The following is a 20,582-nucleotide window of genomic DNA, read 5'->3' as shown; positions in this document are numbered from 1 at the left end:
TAGCCGCGGTCTCGGAGGAATAAAGAAGATTCTATATTCTGCCCCCAGAACTTTGTTGTTGAAATGCCTTTAAAAAAACAAAACCCCACACCCTACATAGTGCCAATCTCCAGAACGGCGGGTGTTGGGCTGAAACTAGAGCGTGCCCCCCACCTTTCCTGGTTACAGGATCTTTGCCTGATTTGTGGGGTGTTATGGGAGGGGGAATATATTCATATGAGGTTTGGGGCCGGACTAATGGACCATTTGAAGGGCGAAAAGAGTCTTGTCCGTGATTAGGAGAAAGGGCTAGCTTGGCTATGGAGAGTTTATTCTGGTTAACTTGTTCCAGGGAAGGGTTTCTTTTTGGTGGGGGAGCTCTTGCTCCTCACACTCCAATACCCCTGGACTCTGGGGATGGGAGAAAAAGTGGGTGGAAGAGGAGGAGGAGGAAGAAGATGACGGGTTTCTGCTATTAGTCTAACGGGGATGAGCAGCTGAAGGGGGGAGAGAGAACCTTACCCCAAGCCCAGACACAGCTTTGTTACCCTCTTCTTTCTCCCTTTTTTTATCTTTTTAGCAATTTTCCAACCAGCAGAAATGGAGGAAGACCCTGAATTCAGAAGTCCAAAGTGATTACCTTGGCGTAGCGAAGAAGGTGTTTTTTGTTTGTTTTGTAAAATATAACCGTGCCGGCTGTCTTTCATTCTCTGCCCCTCGCGGGGGCTGGATTGGAATTGCATAGCGGTGGGTGTGTGCCTGTGGGTTTTTCCTCCAATGTGGACTCCTGAGGATTTGTCCCTCCTTTGTAATTTGAAATGAAATAATGGCGACACATTGGACTGGTCTACCTGAGGGAGATGGAGACGGGAATCAGCCTTGTGGAACACCTATGGAGGAGGTAAGAGCTCCAGTGTAGCCCACACTCAGTTTTCCCAGATATTTGTTCAGAGAAACCCCGTGAGCGTCTTCGGGGATGCCGCCGCTGCAGCAGAGATGCTTTAAGGGAAAAGGGGTTTGGTTTGGTTTTTTCCTTGGATTTCAGCTGATTAATATCCTGTTCTCTGAACTGAGTACTGTTTCTCCAGGCTGCCTTAATTGGCTTAGGAAAGAAGGTTTCTCCTCAACTCTCAGGTTGCTGTACTTCGCTTTTCCCAAACCCCAAATCCCCAACTTCCAGTTGTCTAGGAAGAAAAGGAAAGAGAGACACCTTTCACCTTTTCCTCCATGGCACCCCCCACCCCACCCCCTTTCTCTTTCAAGGATACTGGTTTAAAGGCTTGTGGGTTAGGCCATGTGTTAGACCCACTGGCAGGCGGAAGCTCTTCCCAGGTGTTTGTGTATGTTGATGTGATGTGGTTTTTTTTTTTTAAGTTTTATATTTGGCTTCCTGCTGGGGCCAGGAAAATAGTAGCACAGATTTATCTGTCTGCCGTGGTCTGATTGCTGCTGGTGTTAATTGTCTTTCCCTTTGAGAAAACTCCAGTCATTTCCAATGACTTAAAACCTTGCAAATGTTTTGTAGGTAGTGTTGTATGTAATCTAGTGCTGTACCTTTGATTTTCTCTGAGAACTCTCCTGCTTTTGGTGGGTATCTGTTTATTTAAATTTATCATATTTAGAAGTTTTGTGAATTGGTGTCCTTAGTAAAAAAATGTTGTGTTGCCTGTTCAGGCTAGACTTTTCTGAAGGACTCACTGTCAGTCTTTCTCTCCTCCTTATGTATATCATTATTTGTAGTGCCAGGTCAGCCTAACAGAAGAAGATAGGAGGGATGCTATTTTTTTTCAGAACTTTTTTTCCCTTAAAGCAGGATTGAAACTACTTACTATATATGAGCCTAACTTTGAATGTTTCTTTCTTTTCATTCCTTTTTTCTTTTTTCTTTCTCTCTCTTTCCCTCTCTTTTTCTCCCTCTCTCCTTTTCTCTCTCCCTCCCTCTCTCTTTCTTTTCCTATGATAAAGGAATTTTTGCTTACTGTGTTACTGGAGATTATTATAATTCCCATACCGAAAATGCAAGAGATTAAACAAACCTTAATTTTTATAAAGTACGCCTATATTGTTACCATAAAATTAACTGTTTAACATGACTACAAAAATAGCTGCAATTCAGAGTTCAGTACTTGCCTCTCACCTACTCATTTCTAAGTGCTTTGACTTCATAATCATGTAATATTAACTCTGTAATGAAGACTGACATTATCAAGTGTAACTGCATGAATTGTGACAATTTTATAAAATAGTTTAAAGGTGAACTTTGTTTTTCATACTTTGTATAGACAGGAAATTTTTTTTCCACACGCTGTTGACTTCATAGTAGATGATCTGAAGTTAAATGACTGATCTGGTGGAGTACAGTATTTATTTGGCATTCATTAAACTTTACTTCTTGTCAGATGATATTGCTGGAAGTTTACTTTAGGCTTTACTTCTGCACAACATCTTAAGACACCTGTTTGTAGGTACAAACATGAGCATGACTAAGTACAGTAGTAACATAATCCTCTGATCGTTGATGTGGTACCATAATAACTCCTTTTGGAAGTGGTATAATAGTGTATGTGAAGGCTCATACCTTGATAATTGTTTTGAAGTATTTGGTACTTACATAATATGAATTGTATTCCTAATGGCTTGTCATATGTTTCTAATGGACACTTTAATTAGAATGCTGTTTGCTTTATAGTTTGCAACAACTAATTTCAGTTGAAAGTTTTTAGAAAAAAAATTTTTTAATAGCTCAGCTAAATACCCTTGAAAACAAGATTTATAATGGACACTTCTTGTACTTTGGTCAGAAAGAAATGTTTCCAATTGCACACTTGGCTTCTGTTAACAATTACAGTATCAATTTTTTTGAAGTGTCTGTGAAATGTCTTAATTTTGATGTTATTGGCAAGATCATATTGTTTCTTGTCTCAGAGAAATTAAGAAAAATGTAATGTCTTTTTTTTTCTTTTGGTAAAATTGTGTTTTCCTTGTTTAGAGTGATCCTATACACATTCACAGGTAGAATATTTAATTTTTTGTTATATTTAATTGCAGTGCATTTTCCTATACTAGATATTCTGTTTGGATATACATGGAAAGTGAAGCAAAATGGCCTTGTAGTATGGAGAAGCAGTTTAATGTCCAGAATGAAAAGAAATGTATGCAAATGTTTCTTCCATTTAGTTAGGATTTTTATTTATTTTATACTTCCTGTATATAATAATCCCTGGAAACATTTTATAGATTTAAAAGGGAATTATTTTACAATAATGTTGGCAGATTAGCTTGGGTGATCTACTCTATTATTATGCTTCTGGCAGTCTCATTATGTTAATCGTTGATATGTTAATATAGAACTGTTACCTTAAAAGTGTTAAATGATGTTCCTAAATTTATAGTTAAATTTATTTGTTCTTAAAGCACCATGAAGTAATAACTTGTACTTCTTAATGGTAAGGTTGGAATTCTGTAAACCAATTTTGTTAATATGTGTTGGGAGGAATTGAACTTGGACCACAGTAGAAATCAGCGTAGATAGTGGGAAGTCTGTTTCATGCTCTAATTAGTCAACTCCACCTTCTACAAATAAGGTTTATTGCTATATAACTTCACACAGAGACAAATGTGTTCCCTTTAAACCTTACACCCATGTCATATAGGAATGCAAATGGATTTATCACCTTCCACATACTGAAAATGTAACAGGTCTGATGGAAGTAGTTATTTTTATTCACCCATGGAAAAATGGTTCAGGTTATATTCTGGCAAAGTTGGATATTTTTTTTTATTTGAAAATATGTGCGAGTGAACTTTTCAAAAGTGTTTGCACTAAACCTGAAGGGCAGTAGTGTTTTCTTTTGGCTCTGCAATGTAGCCTGTGTAGAATTTTTCTGTTTGTTTGAAATCTGAACACTGTTGCCTTTGCTCATTTCCTCTTTCAAAGTTTGCTGTTACCTCACCTTCCGTCATGATCCAGCTCCAATCCCATCTTTTGGAAGCCTTTCTTCAGCTTTCTATTGCATGTTATGTTTTTAATGCTATTAGCGTTTGAGAGGTTGTATATAATATTGGAAAGTGGGTCAGCCTCTGACATGACCTATATGACCTTGAGCAAGTCATTTATTTTTCCTGTCCCACCCAGACAGCTCTCTGAAACTTTAAGAGGAGTTGTCCATTTGCATTGGTGCTGGAGTTTTATAGCCCTCCTAGTGGGGGAAAAAAAAACTTAAAAAAGTCTATGTATGATCTCCTTCCATCCTTTTAACAGCCCTGTGAGGTCTGTGTGGTAGACACTATTATTTCTACTTTAAAGATGACCAAGCTGAGGCTCAGAGTAAGTGACCTGTTTATGTTGGAGCAAACCCTGGGATTCCCAAAATACCTGTGCTTTTTCCATCTTCTCTGACTTCTCTTGAACAATTCACCTTTTATCATAAGCTATCCTATTTTAATTTTTAAAAAAAAATTATAGGTATCTTTTTTGTTTTCACATCGTCTTCATTTTCTAATATATTGCTTCTCCCTCCCCTTTCAGATAGTAAAGAAAAAAAGGGAGGGAAAGAAAGCTGTTCAACAAAACCAGCCCACATATTCACTGAGTCCTGTAGTACATGGAATACTCCACCGTCACAGTCCCCCACTTTTCTCATGTCTTCCACACCAAGCTTGGTCACTTGTTATTACATAGCATTAAGTTTGTTTTGTTGTTGTTCTTTTTTTTTTTTTTTTTGCTCTTTGGAGGGGGGAAGCCTGGGAAATTGGGGTTAAGTGACTTGACCAAGGTCACACTGCTAGTGTTAAGTGTCTGAGGCTGGATTTGAACTCAGGTCCTTCTGACTCTAGAGATGGTGCTTTATTCATTGTGCCACCTAGCTGCCCCTTTGTTGTTCTTTCATTTTATGTTGTAATCATCAGGCAAATTTTTTTTAGTTGTGTTTACTTTGTGTCATTTCATATAAGAGTTCTATGCTTCTCTGTATTTCTCATTTTCATTGTTAGGTGCAAAGTGGTAAAATTCTTTTATTTTCATGTATTGTGATTTAGTTAGCCATTCCACATCAATGGGTGTCTACTTTATTTTCATTTCTTTTCAGTCTTTGCCTTCCTTAGGGTGTATGCCTTAGCAATGGGATCTCTGGGGTGAGAGGCAATTCTCTAATTGTTAGAACTTTAACAGTATATGATGCAGATGTTTTAACATTGTCTTATTCACTGTTTGTTTAGTGTGTGTGTGTGTGTGTATGTGTATAGAAAACTACTAGATTATAGGCAGTTTTGCAAGCACTGTTTTGGATGTTCTGTACAATATTAAACCCAAAGTAGCTTCTCAAAAACTACGTGGCAGTTGATTTGTGGTGTAAAGATGAAAAATAAGGAGTTTCAGGTTTGTTAACTTACATATAACAGGTAATTGTACCTATCATTAAAACTTTGTTACAGATTATAAATTAAAATATAAATTTAGTGTTTGTTTATATGGTGAGCATATTTTAAGGACCTATTGTTTGCAGAGCAATGAGCCAAAAAGTGAGGAAGATATATGGAATCACAGTCTAATAGGAGGATTAGACATAAACTCTATAGTGTGTAATATTAAAAAGCTGAGTGAGGGCGTGGAAGCTAGAAATAGGGAAGGGGTCCAGATTAGGTGGGACACAGGATGTTGGAGAGGAAATAAACTAAAAGGACTCTGAAGTTAGGTGACACTGGACTCTGTAAGGTCTTGAATCTTTGGCAAATTCATTTGTACTTTGGTATTAGGGATCCAGTGAAATTTGTGATAAGAGCAGTGAATGCAAGACAGACGATTTTTTTTTTTTGCTTTTTGGAGGGGGGGGAAGGTTGGGGTTAAGTGACTTGCCCAAGGTCACATAGGTAGTTTTGTGTTAAGTGTCTGAGGCTGCAACTCAGGTCCTCCTGACTCCAGGGCTGGTGCTCTATTCACTGTGCCACTTAGTCGCCCAAGACAGACAGTTTTAATTTTTTTTTTTGTATTCAGCTACAAATGGTATGGGGATATGTTTATATCTTGTTTTACCATTTCCCTTGTGAAAATACCTGTGTTTATGCTGAATACTTTTTATGCGTTTATTAATTTATTTGTGGTTACCATATTTAAGAGGAATTGCTTAAAATACCTTTGGAAAGGTACTTATGTGATTTCCTCATCAATGTTTACATGTCCACTCATTATATAATTAAACTAATGAAGGAGAATCTCCTAGTATAGTCTCTAAACCAGGCAGGGAAGTGACTGCTTTTGGTAGCATCTGTTCTCTGTGGTGGGAATGCCAAATAATGGGGAATAATTCAGCCAAGTCACTTGACCTGGTGAGGTCACAGTTTCCCCAACTGTAAAATGAGGAATTCCCTTGAAGCTTGAAAATGCTATGATTCTTGTGTGTGAGAAGGTGATGGTGATTGGGAGGGCCAGCCGCAGCATTGATTGTTGAATTTTAAGGTATCAGATAAGGTTTCAAGAATTGTGGATATGTCCTGCTCTGTTTAATCAAATTTATTTTATTAAGTGATTCTAAGTGGTTTAGTGGATAGAGTGCTGGGCCTAGAATCAGGAAGACCTGAATTCAAATTTTGACTCAGACAATTATAGCTGTGTGACCCTGGGCAAGTCACTTAACCTCTGCTTGCCTTGGAGGCAGGTAGGTGACTCAGTGGATAGACCATTGGGTCTGAAGTTAGGAAGACCTGCGTTCAAGTCCAGCTAAAGACACTTTCTGGCAGTGTGACCCTGAGCAAACTTAAACTTTGTTTGCATTAATCTGCTGGAGAAGGAAATGGCAGGAAAACCCCTTGGCCAGTATGGGCATGACGTGGTCCACAGGGTCAGGAAGAGTCAGAAACGACTGAGCAACTGAACAACGGCAAAATGTGCCAGACATTGTGCTGGGGACACAAATAAAGGCAAAAACAGTCCCTGCCATCATGGAATTCACCTTCTGATGGTGGAGCCAACTATGCACGTGCAAGATTTAGACACAGTAAATTGGAGGTAATCTTAAAAAGGAAGCCACTAGCAAGGGGAGGGGACTGGAGAGAAAGACCTCTTGCAGAAGATGACATGCAGAGTGTAGAAAGTCTTGAAAGAAGCCGAAAGGCAGAGATGAGGGAGAAGAGTATGCCAGTTATGGACAACCAGTGACAAAACACTTGAGTTGGGAGATGGAGATGGAGGTTCGCTCTGGAACAGCAACCACTGTAGTGGAATTGGAGATACTTGGAGGGAAGTAAAGAAGACTGGAAACGAATTTTGTGGTTTTCTCTGTGCTAATCAATATCTGTATTGACTTAAGAGTCTTGTTTATAAGTAATCCTCCCCCCTTCCTCCCCCACCCCCCCAAATATGTTTAGATGATATGCAAAGTCTCGAGAGAGGAAAACTGATAAAAGTGTAGTGATCAGGACAGAATACTGAATTTGGAGACTATAGGCCTCAATTCCTGTTTGCTGGTTATTACCTCCTGTCTGATGGTGGGCAAGTTACTTAACCTTAAGGGCTTCGTTCTTTTGTAAACTGAGGATTGGACTTGAACTTTCATATGAATGTAAAGATTGACTGTAACATATTGACATTGATAGATTAAAGACTCAATGCCACTGAAAAATTTGAAAGAATTACGAAGTTAAATTTACATTATTCTCACACTGTATATATAAAAGAGACTAATGGATATAGTGCTGAATTTGAAGTTAGGAAGACCTGAGTTCAAACCCTGCTTGCTAGCCTGAGAGCCTGGGCATGTCAACTGACCTCTGTGTATCTCACACAGTTCCCTAGGACTTCTGTTAAGTCATAGGTTGCCCAGATCCTTTGTGTTGGGAGTTTCTTGGGTCATTCCTCCTCAGTATGTATAAATAAACTGAGAGAGAACTTTAACTTCTGATGCCCCCAAAAGGAATGATTTCTACTTCTTTACTTGTCACCACTTCAGGGAGTAGCAGCTTTGATGCAAGATGCGAGACTATGGCTAGCAGTTATTTGATATTAGGAAAAATGCATAAAAATTATAAGGATCAAAGTCTTAATCGCAGCAGGTAAAGTAGAATTGATTAAGAGTGCCCGCTCAAAAGGAGTGTGTGGAGAATATAGAAAACTGTTAAAAGACTTCAAGTATCACATTTCCAATCTCATGAGCCATCTGTTTTTCAATAAGCCTATGCTGCTAAAAGCAGTGCTTTTAAACACTTTTTAGAGCATATGTTCTTGTCTTTGAAGGCCTAGATCTGGTCCAGGCTGGAGCAAAAAAAAAAAAATACATATACATATATACATATGTGTATATGTGTGTATTTATATGTATATACACATATACACACACCCATATATAATATATATGGGTGTGTTTGTATACACATCTCTATATAACATATCCTTTTTTTTTTTGTTTTCAGAAAGGGAGATAGAGAAAAAGAACACATATTTGTATATACTGCTACTAGAATCAGAATTTTACCCTTATTATCTGTGCTATATGACCCTTAGTAAATCGCTTTAATTTTTTTTTTTGTACTTCTTTGATAACCTTTAACAAGGGAATACTAACAGTCTTTCTACTACATAGGGCTATTGGGAAGGTAAGTGCTTTGTAAACTTTAAAGCGCTATATAAACTTGAGTTATTGAGTTGTTTTGTGTTTGGCGTTTGCTTTGGCAAAAGGTACATGCTGTGGTTATAATAAATACAGCTCACTGGTATTGAGTATAGTAACAGTGGCAACTTGTGCAGTATCAACATGACTGTAACTTTTCAAGCTCAAATATCTGAGCACAAATCCCAAATGGAGTGTAATAACTGCTGTTCCTACAAAGATAGAGCCTTCAACAAGGACGGTACTCGGCCACCTACAGAGGGCTATGATGTTTTAGAAGGTGCTCCTTCATTCTGTTTCTTTTCAAGTAAAACAATAATAAAAGCTATAATATGAATATAGTAGTATCTTGTGAATATATCCTAGGCATAATAACTGCTCTTTCTACTGTGAGGGGAGATGACTAAATAAAAAGCTGAAAAGTAACTCTTCAAGATGCACTGTATTTTTCAAAGCCATTCTTTCTTAGGCTAGATAATGAGAATTATAATCTTTATAAATTCATAAGAAAAAATGTGGATGTTTAAAAATTTTATCTTAGGTTAGGAAGCTAGATTGTAAAATAATGCAAACAAGTTGTCTTTAAGTATTTAACCATATGATTTTTAAATAAGCAGAATTCTAAGCTACTCTCATTTTCTTAAACTTATAGGATTTTAGGTAACCAAAAGGTCAATGTGATGCAGTGATGTATATATTAACAGCTTAAGCTAATATATGGTCTTGGGCTGCAGGAAGCGCTAGAAGTATACCCAGATCACAATGATATGTAGTTCTCCTGTATTCTGTGGTGGTCAGAAATGTCATTTTTGGTATTGTATGTTGCAGTTTGAGGGATGTTGCCTCCATTTGAATATTCCCTAGTTTATTGAGCTAGATGGTAGGGCTTCTGAAAGCTATATAATATGAGTAATGGTTGAGGCAACCAAAGATGGTTAGCTTAGAGAAGGGAAAGGTTGGTAGTTGTGAGAAATGACAATCTTTAAATGTGTGAAAGACTATCATGTGGAAAAAGAATGTAGGCTACTGTTATTCCAGAAAGCCAAGGTAGGAACAGTGTGTGGAAATTACAGAGAAGCAGATTTTAGATCAATATAAGGAAGAAGTTTCATATCATTAGAGTAGTCTTGCAATAGAACAGTCTTTATAACAGGTGATATTGAAGGAGTAGGTTAAAAAGATGACTGTCATGGGCATTGAAAGTTATAACCAAGGAAGCTGGCCAACAGTATGGTAATCTATGAGAATTTGTGTTCTAAAGTTAAATTCCACATGTTGAAAGCATAAGGGCTTAAAAATTTTATATTATCAACAGTTTCAGAGTACTTAGACTAGATTTGGGCATTCTATAATCTTGTTGCCAGTAGGAAATTATTGGCCTATGATGAGGCTTTCTTGGTAGTTCAGACCACTCTGTAGTAGGCTTCATTTATCTCTGAAAGGATGAAGGACTTTATAAAGCTGCATACCTCATCTTATCGCAGTGGCCTGCACCTGAACTTTTCCTATGTTGAAAGGAACTCTGTTAGGGACTTGAGCCTCTCTTACTGTTCTAATGTTGCTTAGAATCCTTTTTGCTGTCATATCATACTGTTGACTCATAAACCCAGTTGTAAGCCCCTACATCTAACCCTGTTAAATTTCATCTTGTTAGATGTAGTCCAATGTTCTAGCCTGTCAAGATCGTTTTGTATCCTGACTCTTCATTCTTAACTATCTCTCAGCTTTGTCATCTGCAGACTTGACAACAGTATCCACTCTCTCTACGCCTTTAAGCCATTGAGAAGTGTTAAAACAACACCAAGGCCAAGCTAAAGTTCTGAGGCAACCATTGGAGAACTCTTTCTGGCTTGGCTGTAGGTTGGGCTGTCCATTCAACCAGTTCCAAATTCATGTCATTGTACTATTGTGAACTCATATCTCTTCATCTTTTCTACATAATTAGCAGGGTAAACTATATCTATATCTAGAGTGGGGGTTCTTAACCTTTTTTATGTCATAAACTCCTTTGGTAGTACGATCAGATCTATGGACCGCTTTTCCGAATTCTGTTTTTGTATGTATAAAATTTTATATCTATATATCTCTGTCTACACACATATATGATATAAATTATAAAGTAAACCAATTATATTGGAATAAACAAATTATATTTTTTTCCTATCCAAGTTTACACATCCCCTGAAATCGATCCTGGTTAAAAACTTTGGATTGGTAAAAATTTTTCTACTAGTTCAGTAACCCTGTTTAAAAAAATAAAAAGAAAGGGTAGGTTGTCATGACCTGTTGACAGTGGCATGCTGACTCTTTATGATCTCCAGTTTCTTTCCAAGGTATTCACTTTATACAATTCTGTCAGGGGTTGAAGTCTTCCAGACCTATAGTTGACAAACTCTAGTCTCACTCCTTTTTTCAAAATCTGAACAGTGATTGCCCTTCTCTAAACCTATAGGTATTCTCCAGTTCCCCAGTCTTTCAGTGATCACTGAAGATGATTCAATAATAATTTTTGCTATTTCTTTCTAGACCCTAGGTCAATGATTAGAGTCTGTCCTACCATCCCCTAACTTCTCTTTATACCTGTTCCTATCAACCATGTTTGTTTTGCTCTTTTCAATCCAAAGACTTTTCCTATGGCGGAGCAAGTAGAAGCGAAATAGGAATTGAATGACTGTGTCATCTTATCCATTGCAAACAGTGGTCTTCACTGTTTTTTGATCCTTTTCTTTTATCCAATAGAGTTAAACCTTTTTAAAATTGTCTTTAGTTTTTTTTCTAATGTAAAATAATTCTGAACTTTGGCACTCTTGAGCTCTTCAAACATGATGCTACATTCTTTAATTTATTCTCTATTACCTGTCTTAATTTTTCTGAACAGGTCTTTTAAAAAACTGAGTTGGTTGATGAGTTAGTTTGCTGATATATTCACTTCAGTCTCTTTAGACAAGTCCTTTTTTTCTACATTGGAATTTTTTATGTGTTTTTAGAATTTCATTCTTGAGACCTTCCCACCATTCCTCACTGGAAGACTTATTTGTTGAAACCTCTGAGATAAGTGAATTTATAGCACATGTAGGCTGTTAAATATGTGTAAACAGTACTTTGTGGAAAAAGCGATATTTTCTAGGTAATGGTATTATGGAAGTCTTATTCATAATGGTAGAGAAGACAGCTACTTTATAAGGCTAGGCTACCCAAAGGAAACATTTTTGTAATATTATAGAATGGCAACCAATGGGTGGCCTGATGGTATTTATTTTCCTTAACACTAGAACTATATTTGTTTTGAAAATTGGTACTATACGTTTAGGAGCTTTTTCCATTCCTGTTAATCCTCTCTACTTTGAATTGAAAAATAATAATGCACAGTTGCATGATGTGTTAATCATGTTCCCACAAATTCTTTGTTGTCCTTAATCTTTATTGGAGGTATTTCTATTTATACTTTGCTGCTTTTTGTGCTGTACTGGTCTTTAATAGGCATTTACAAACTTACTTTTATTTTTATCTTACCTTTATTTCCAGACATATTTCTTCCCCATTCCAGAGAGTTATTTCTTGTAACAAAAGAATAAAAAAGAGAAGAGGGTAGGTGAGAAATAATTTCAGCAAAACATATCAACACACCATCTGAATCTGATGGTATATGCAATGTTCTATGCCCATAGCTCCCCATTTCCACAAAGAAGAGTGATAGGTGCCTTTTTCTCATCTCTTCTTTGAGGATAAACTTGGGTCATTATAATTACAATGTTCAGTTTCTTTTTTGTTGTTCTTTCTGTTGTTTTCCTGACTCTACTTATATCCCATTTCATCACTATGTTTTCCAGTGCTTTTCTGAATTCTTCAGTCATCATTGGTGAGAGTGCAGTAATAGTTCACTAAATTCATGTAATGTATTTTTTTTAGCCCTTCTTCAATCAGTGAGTACTTACTTGGTTACTAGATCTTAACTACTACAGAAAATTTCTGTATAATTCAGTTATTCTGGAGAGCAATTTGGAACTATACCCAAACTGTGTGTACCCTTTGATCCAGCTACTAATATTGATCCCTACTAGGTCTGTATTCCAAAGAAATTATTAAAAAAGGGAAAAACATGTACAAAAATATTTATAGCAGCTCTTTTTGTTGTGGCAAAGAATTGGAAATTGAGGGAATGACTGAACAAATTGTGGTATATGAATGTAATGGAGTATTGTGCTATATGTAGGAAATGATGAGCAGGCAGATTTCAGAAAAACCTAAAAAGACTTATATGAATTGTTGCTGAGTGAAGTGAGCAAAACCAGAACATTGTACACAGTAACAGCAACATTGTGTGATGTTCAACTATGACTGACTTAGCTCTTCTCAGCAATACAGTGATCCAAGACAATTTCAAAAGGCTCATGATGGAAAATGCCATCTACATTCAGAGAAAGAACTATGGAGTCTGAATGCAGATCAGAGCATATTATTTTCACTTTTTTGGCTTTTCCCATTTGTTCTGTTTCTTCTTTCACAGCACAACTAATGTGGAAATATTCCTACGTGATTATACATGTATAACCTATGCTTGTCCTCTTAGGGGGCTTGGGAGAGAGAAAAAAAATTGGAACTCAAAATCTTATAAAAATGAATGTTGAAAAATATCTTTAAATGTAATTGGAAAAAAATAAAATTACTATTTACCAATAAGGAAAAAAAAAGTTTCTGTATATGGGACTATCCTTTTTTTTTTTTCCTGTTTTTGATCTTGGACACTGAAGGCATCTCTGAATGAAAGGTGTATATACTTTAATCACTGGAAATTGCTTTCCAAAATGGTTGGGCAAATTCAGAACTCTACTAATAGTATATTAAGGTATCTGTCTTCCTCAAACCCCTTTTCAAAATTGGCTGCTTCCATCTTTTGAGATCTTTATCAGTTTACTTATATAAGGTATAACCTCAGAGAAGACATTTTAACTTGCTTGTGCTTCAAGCATTTGTGATTTAGTTTATGTGAGTACTGATGTAGATTATAATTTTTTTGATTTATATAGTTTTTGAAAATGGCAAAAATTTATCACGTAGCTCACCTAAGGGGCAGCTAGATGGTTCAGTGGATAAAACTCAGGCCTGATAGAGACTTATCTTCCTGAGTTCAAATCTGGTCTCAGACACTTCCTAGCTGTGTGACCCTGGGCAAGTCACTTCACTCTCTTTGTCTCAGTTTCTTCATCTGTGAAATGATATGGAGAAGGAAATGGCAAACCACTCCAGTTTCTTTGCCAAGAAAACCCCAAATGAGGTCCTGAAGTCAGATATAACTGAAAACCTTTTCACTTATCTGATATACTTAGATACTAATGCATTTTTCCTTTTCATTTGAAGTGAGATAATGGCCACTCTGTGGATAACTGCCAGGTATCATTTGTGAAATTTCTTTTTAAATTATGATGTTAGATAATAGACTTACTTATTAGGAATTTCTTAGAGGCATATATTGTGGATGTGACTTGGTTGGTATACAGTACTAAGAATTTGGTCAACCAACGTTTGTTAAGTTTCTATGATGTTCCAGGCATTGTTGTAGGAACTAGGAGCACAAATAAAATAGTGAGTCTTTGCCTCCAGACCTTATTCAGGGCAGGTTTCTTTACATTTTTTGGCAACCCATGGACCTCTTTGCAGAATAATATTTTTAAGTCCATAAACTAAAATATTTGGGATTCCAAAGGAAACTAATTTTATTGAAAAATAGTTATCGAATATTTTAAAAACAAGTTCCTGAGCACTAGGTTAACAACTCCTCCAGTAGAATCAAAGTAGAATTATTCATTGAACTTAAATTGGTTGCCTTGAAAATTATTGAACCTTGTGGTAAACACACTGCTGTCCTTCCTGTGACAACATTTAATTTCAATATTTTGAACTCAGAAAACATTTCAAAATGACTGAACAACCAATTCATAGCAGTATTGTTGTGGATTTATTTATGTTGTCACATTTGTACAAGGACAGAAGGAATTAGTTTAAGGAGCTTTAGCCTCAGAAGGTTAAGAGCTAAGGAATGCTTAGGTTCACTGAAGCCCAGAGAAGGTAAGTGATTTGCCTTGGGTCACAGAGCTGTTTCGGAACAGAACTGGAAGCACTTTCTTAAAAAAAAAAAAAAGAAGTATCCATTATATACATTGAACTATGGTAGGCAGAGCAGGTGATAAAAAGATAAATAAGGCAAAATGCCTCTCTTTTAGAAATTTATAGTACTAGTGTTTATGTAGTGGTTTAAAGTTTGCAAAACTAGAAAACCTCTAAGCTTCCTTTCAAAGTTTATTCTAAGAGTGGGAAATTAAGAAGATAAAGGAAGTAAGTTAATACTTCAGTACTTAGATGGAACGATGATGTCATTAGTATGTTTATTCTCTACTAGTCCAAATAATAATTCATCTGCTTTTTCTCGTTATTTGAAGTTTTTCATTGGAGATCTACCATCAGATAATAAGCCTTATGAGTATTTTAATATTTGGAATGTCCATATGCTATCCTCTTTTTTCTTTTTTTACTAAATGACTGCTCCTTTCTTTTCTTGTTTAACATGTCCTTGATGAGGCCCTTTACGCTACTTTTGTGCACAAAATGTTTTTTGTAATATGCAACACCTTATTCCCGCTATCTTGCAGTTATACTCCAAGGAGTGACCTTCAAGAAGAAATACCACTTGTGTGTGAATACTTGTATGTACCCTGGATTGTGGCTGGAGCGATCCTCTTTGTGTGCAGATTACAAAGGTAGAGTAGAACTCAGGAGCATGTGGTTGGCCATGGAAGACTGCTTCTGGCACAGTCACTGGTTGGGGATTTGTGACATTCTTTGCTCTCAAGTTGTGACATTCTTTGCTCAACCTCTTTCCCCACAGCAATAATTGTGACCTTGGTGAAGTGATTTGGAGAGGCCTGTAATGTTGAGCTTCCTATCACTGTCAGCTTTGTGCTGGAACTTCTCCTGTCAAGTCCTCCGCCCTGTAGCAGTATATACGTGGGGAGGGTGCTGTGAAGGCTCAAAGCCCAAGCAGTGGGGAAGGAGAAAAGGAATATCAGTCTCAAGTTTCTCCACTCTTGGTTTCTAAGAAACATAAAAGCAGGGAGAGGACGGTTAGTTTTTGAGTCTGGATTAGGGTTCTTTACTTTAGCCATCATTGTTGGCAGTGGGAAGGAAGTTACAGGTTCTTTTGGGGGTGATCACCCACCTCGTGGCTCTGGATTTGGGCTGTGAGAGAAGCTGTTTCTGCATGGTTAGGAGAACGGGGACAGCATCCTTTGAGGCAGCATGACATGGTGGATAGGGCACAAAGACCTGGGTTCAGATCCGGCCTCAGATGCTGTCAGTTCAGCTCCCTGTGTCTCTGTTTCTGCAGCTGTAAAATGAGGGATAACTTTTTAGACACTTTTGTGCTCTCAGTCTGTGATTCTGTGACCTTGAGGCTCTGATTCTTCTGAAGCTGTCATTTCCATGATTTATGAGGATATAGTATTAGCAATGAAAGAACTTTGTTTAATCAGAGCTGTGATTTCATCTCTTAGGAGCTTCCAGTGAGAGACTTCTGTCAATTCAGACCAGCCCCTTATTTATAGTTTTAAGTTGCTCTGGTCATTCAGAGGTTGTGACTTTGCTTAGGGTCACATAGCCAGTCTGTGGCAGGGAGGCTTTGAACCCAGCTCTCTACCACACCATGCTGTCTCTCCCCTGGGAAAATTTGGATCTTAAAAAGCTGAACTTTTGTGTCATGATGACATAAAGTGCAGTGAATTTCCCAAGTGCAGTTCAGTCTGCTTTCTTCTGGTTGTTCAGTTTTGGGCCATTGACCATCTACAGTACCTTTCCAAGGGCAGTTAGTTAACAAGCATTTGTTGAGTTTCTGTTATGGGCCAGGCACTGTGCTGGGTACATGGGATAGCTCAGAGGAACAGCTGGGAAGATCACTGGCTTTGGAGTCATGACCTGATGTCCTTTCTCTCCCTCTCTGAGTCACCTGGGGCAAGTCATCTTCAGAATGAGGGAGTTGAATCAGATGAACTTTTAAGGTTCTTTCTAGCCCTAAATCAGATATCCTATAATAATTGAAAAGTGAATAAACCAATCAATTACCTTGCCCTATTTAAAGTAACTAATAATATACTTTATTTAGCCCTGAAACCTTAACCAAGTGAGAACACCTCTATTGAATCAAATAGCTTAGTGAATCAATTTGAAGGCCTAGGACGAAGTGAAGTGACAATACGTGGGTATGTTGTTAGTGGCATGGGAGGTTGTCATGCCCTGTGGATCTTCTCTAAAAACAGCCATGTCTCAGGAGAGACTTCTCACCAACTCCCTAAAAGAGAATTGCTTGGTATGAGGTGAAGGGAGAGTGGATCTTTTGTCTCCCCATTCCCCAGCCCCTTTTACTTAGGGGCCAATCTTATGAACTTAGGGGGGTTGAAGCATTTGGATTTCTTGCTGGCATCCTTGGAGCTAACGACAAACTTAGATAAATTGAAGAAAGGAGATCTACAAGAAGACCAACAGAGAATTACACCGTGTGCAAGGGGAACTTCATAAAGATTCTACAGATGGAGAAAAGGACTTTTAACAACCAGGAATTGTGAGTTACTCCTTTGCCACAAGTGCTTTTTTCTAAGTGTGAGCTGACTTTCCCTGGAATGTTATTTGTGGGATAGTGTGCCCCCAGTGGGTGATGGTGGTGATGCTTTTTGCCGGCTGCTGTCACTATACCATCTTAGTAAATACTCATTTCTAAAAGCTAACTAAATCATAACGGTTAGAGGAGATTGTACTGGTAGGGACTCAGCTGTAGCATTAGAAAGATCCCCTCCTCACACTCCCAGGGTCCTCTAGACCCTTGAGGAGAAATGGGAGCTGTCGGCTGGGAATCTAATCTACCTAGTGTATATGGAGGTTTGAAAGTATAGTCCCAGAGCATGTGCTACAAATATTTCTGTGTTATACAAAGAATGAAACAATACCTACTCTCATAAGCCTACTTTCTAATGGGGAGAACTACACCATTTTAAAAGGTGGTCCATCTAACTACATGCCACAGTTTGGACAATGAGGTCTTCCCCTTTTTTCATATGTAGATAATTAGACTCTTTTCTTGAGTTAGAGTGACTGAACCCTGAAGTATTCTGGTGCATAGGCAGTAAGCACAGTGTTATCTGAAGATAGGAGCATCTGTAGAACGTCTCCAGGTAGAGAGAACATTCCCTCCATTTGGATATTGCACAAGGTATCCTCCATAGCAGTGATGAACACTCTTTGGCCATCATGTGTTTACCTCTTTAAGGCATTGCTTCACGTTAGTAATCAGTGGTTCATGAGAGTTGTCTTTGTGTTTCTATTAAGTATTTTGTATCATGTTACCATGTGGGAGAAACTGCTGGAAAAGAATTTTAGATAAGTCATGTTTCAGCAGATTGACTGGTAGACAAATATCTCACATCTAGAATATCAACAGTTAAATTCATATTTGTAGTTGGTTTAAGAGCTAGGATTCTCAGTACCATTTTCCCTTATCACTTTACTGCAAATGTAGAAAAAAAACCGTCTTCCACTCTGCCTTCTATGTGAACTCTTTCCTATTCACCCCAACTTCTGGGTTCTTCCTTCCCTCTCTAACTACCTTGTACTTGTTTTGTATGTACCTGTATATTATGTACTTTGCCTCATCACCTTCTTTCCCTAACCCCTCCCTAATTTGTTAAGGTTCTAGAGAACCAGGACCTTTTATTTTTTGTTTTTGTATCCTTAGCACCTAGGACAGTGCCTGGCACTGTATTGGTGCTTAGTAAAAACTTCATGATTGGCGAAAAGCTGATACATTCTTTGGTCATGTTTAATTGAGTACATCTGTTTTCCAGTGGCAAATTAAGCCAAGATTTTAAAAGCACATTTAGTAGTCTAAAATGTTACTATTCAAATACATAGAAACTTAAGATCATATGATGTGATTTAAGTCAATAGTAAAACTGATTCTTTTAAGTGGGAATCATAAAGCTTTTAGTTGAAGAAAGTATATTTCTTATACAATATGTTGTCATTTGTTCCTCTTTTCAATTAAATGGGGAAAATAGAGGGCTTGTCAGGGGTCATTACCAAAATTTAAACCAGCAGCTAATTTACCAGCTGTCCCTCAGAGGTTCTCCCAGTGGTTATGAGGCTGCTCTGCTGTCTTCCTGAGAGTTCCCTCTTTTCTCTTGCCCAAGCTTTTTGGATGCTTATTTCAGCCCAGCATTAAAAAAAGTCATCCTGAAGGAAATGGTTTCTGAAGGAATTATATAGCACTTCACCTTCCAACTTCTTTTCCTCTTTGGCCTTGCCAGCTGTAACCTAGTGATGGAATTTCTGAACTTCTCAAGAGAAAAGCACTGTTTTCCATCTATAGGCATTTTCATGAATTTTCTCCCTAATTTATAGCACTTTTCCTCCCTCTTTGGGTATCAGTGATTTTTCTCCTTTCATTCCAAAATAAAATATTTTTTGTAGTTAACATTACAAAAGCAAATTTTATTTGAAAAATGAAAAAAGAATAGATTATACAACTTTTCAGTAAGATTATTTTGTTAATGGATATGCATATCCTTAAAGAAGGATAAATGTCATTCAGGGTTTGTTGGTGTTTGGGAACATTTTTATCATTGAAGAATTTGAAAAAAACATATTTGGAATTATTTATATAACAGAGGAGTTATCTGCTTTTCATTTTTTAGTGTGATACCATCTAATTAGCATAATATGTACAGTTTCTTGCAGAATTTTGTCATGTTCACACATAGCCTGTTGCTCTTTTTGAAGATTTTAAAAAAGATAAAGAACCTTTTTTTTTTTTGGTTACCATTGACCAGCTGCAGAACTTTAGCAGTACTTGATAATATTTTCATGGATTCTTTTTTTTTATGGATTCTTTAGAAAAAATAAAATATAGACAAATGTCTCCATTTTCTGTCTGCTTAGAACTATGGACTAATCATCTTGGCACAGATACACGGAAAAAGCATTGTCGATTTTTATTAAATAAATGTTTTGTGGTTCTTTTAACGAGTTATGCCAGACTAGCCTCGTATTCTCTTTTGAGTAAGGTTGCTCAGATCAGCATAGTGCCATGAATATCACAGGATCATAGATTATAGAGTTGGAAGGCACTTTAGAGACCATCTAGTGTATCTTGCTTTCAGCAGTATTTTCAAGTATCCTGTGGTCCGTTTTCTTATTTTTGAAATGAAGGGCTTGGACTCCATAACCTCTAAGGCAGGGGTGGGGAACCTGTGACTTTGGAGCTACACATGACCTTCTAGGTCCTCGGGTGCAGCCTTTTGACAGAGTCCAAGTTTAACATAACAAATCCTTTTATTAAAGGGATTTGTTCCATGAAGTTTGGATTCAGTCAAAGGATTGCACTTGAGGACCTAGAGGACCATGTGTGGCCTTGAGGCTGCAGGTTCCTCACCCCTGCTCTAAGGTATCTTCAAACTCTAAAGCTATGATCCTATGATTCAAACCTTAAAATACATTTCTCCTTCAATAAACAAACATTTGTTAAATGCCTTCTGTATGCCAGGTACTGTGCTAAATGCTGGGGATACAGAAAGAGGCAAAAGACAGTCCCTGCCCTCAAGGAGCTTACAGTCTCTAATGGGGGAGACAAGATGCAAACAAATATATATAAACCATGCTATATTTAGGATAAATAAATAACAGAGGGGAGGTACTAGATTTAAGAGGGATTAGTAACTTCCAGTAAAAGTTGGGATTTTGATTGGAACTTAAAGGAAGACAGGGAGACCAATAGTGAGAGTAGAGGAGGGAGAGTGTTCCAGGCATGGAACAGCCAAAGAAAATTCCAGGAGCTGTGAGAGATGGAGGGTCTTGTTGTAGAATAGCCAGGAGGTCAGTGGCACTGGACCAAAGAGTACATGTCAGGGAAGTAAGGTATAAAACTGAAAAGGGAGGAAGGGCTAGCTTAGGGAGAGTTTGGAATGC

General features: G+C 37.4%; 1 protein-coding gene across 5 annotated transcripts in view; it reads left to right on the top strand.

Moving 5' to 3' along the window:
- Positions 1-20,582, top strand: part of ARHGAP21 (Rho GTPase activating protein 21) — a 144,047-nt gene that overhangs the window by 999 nt on the left and 122,466 nt on the right. For all 5 annotated transcript variants that reach the window (XM_069086316.1, XM_069086320.1, XM_069086322.1 and 2 more), the window contains exon 2: positions 560-880. In XM_069086316.1, coding sequence (XP_068942417.1) covers positions 806-880 — 75 coding nt within the window. In that variant the 5' untranslated portion in view covers positions 560-805. The remainder of the gene's footprint in view (positions 1-559; positions 881-20,582) is intronic.

The sequence above is a fragment of the Petaurus breviceps genome, unplaced genomic scaffold (assembly GCF_028583685.1).
Source record: "Petaurus breviceps papuanus isolate PSGF00001 unplaced genomic scaffold, PetGlider_PUasm1.0 178, whole genome shotgun sequence".
Lineage (NCBI taxonomy): Eukaryota > Metazoa > Chordata > Mammalia > Diprotodontia > Petauridae > Petaurus > Petaurus breviceps.
Note: the sequence above shows the minus strand (reverse complement) of the source record. Positions and strands in the feature narration are given on the sequence as shown.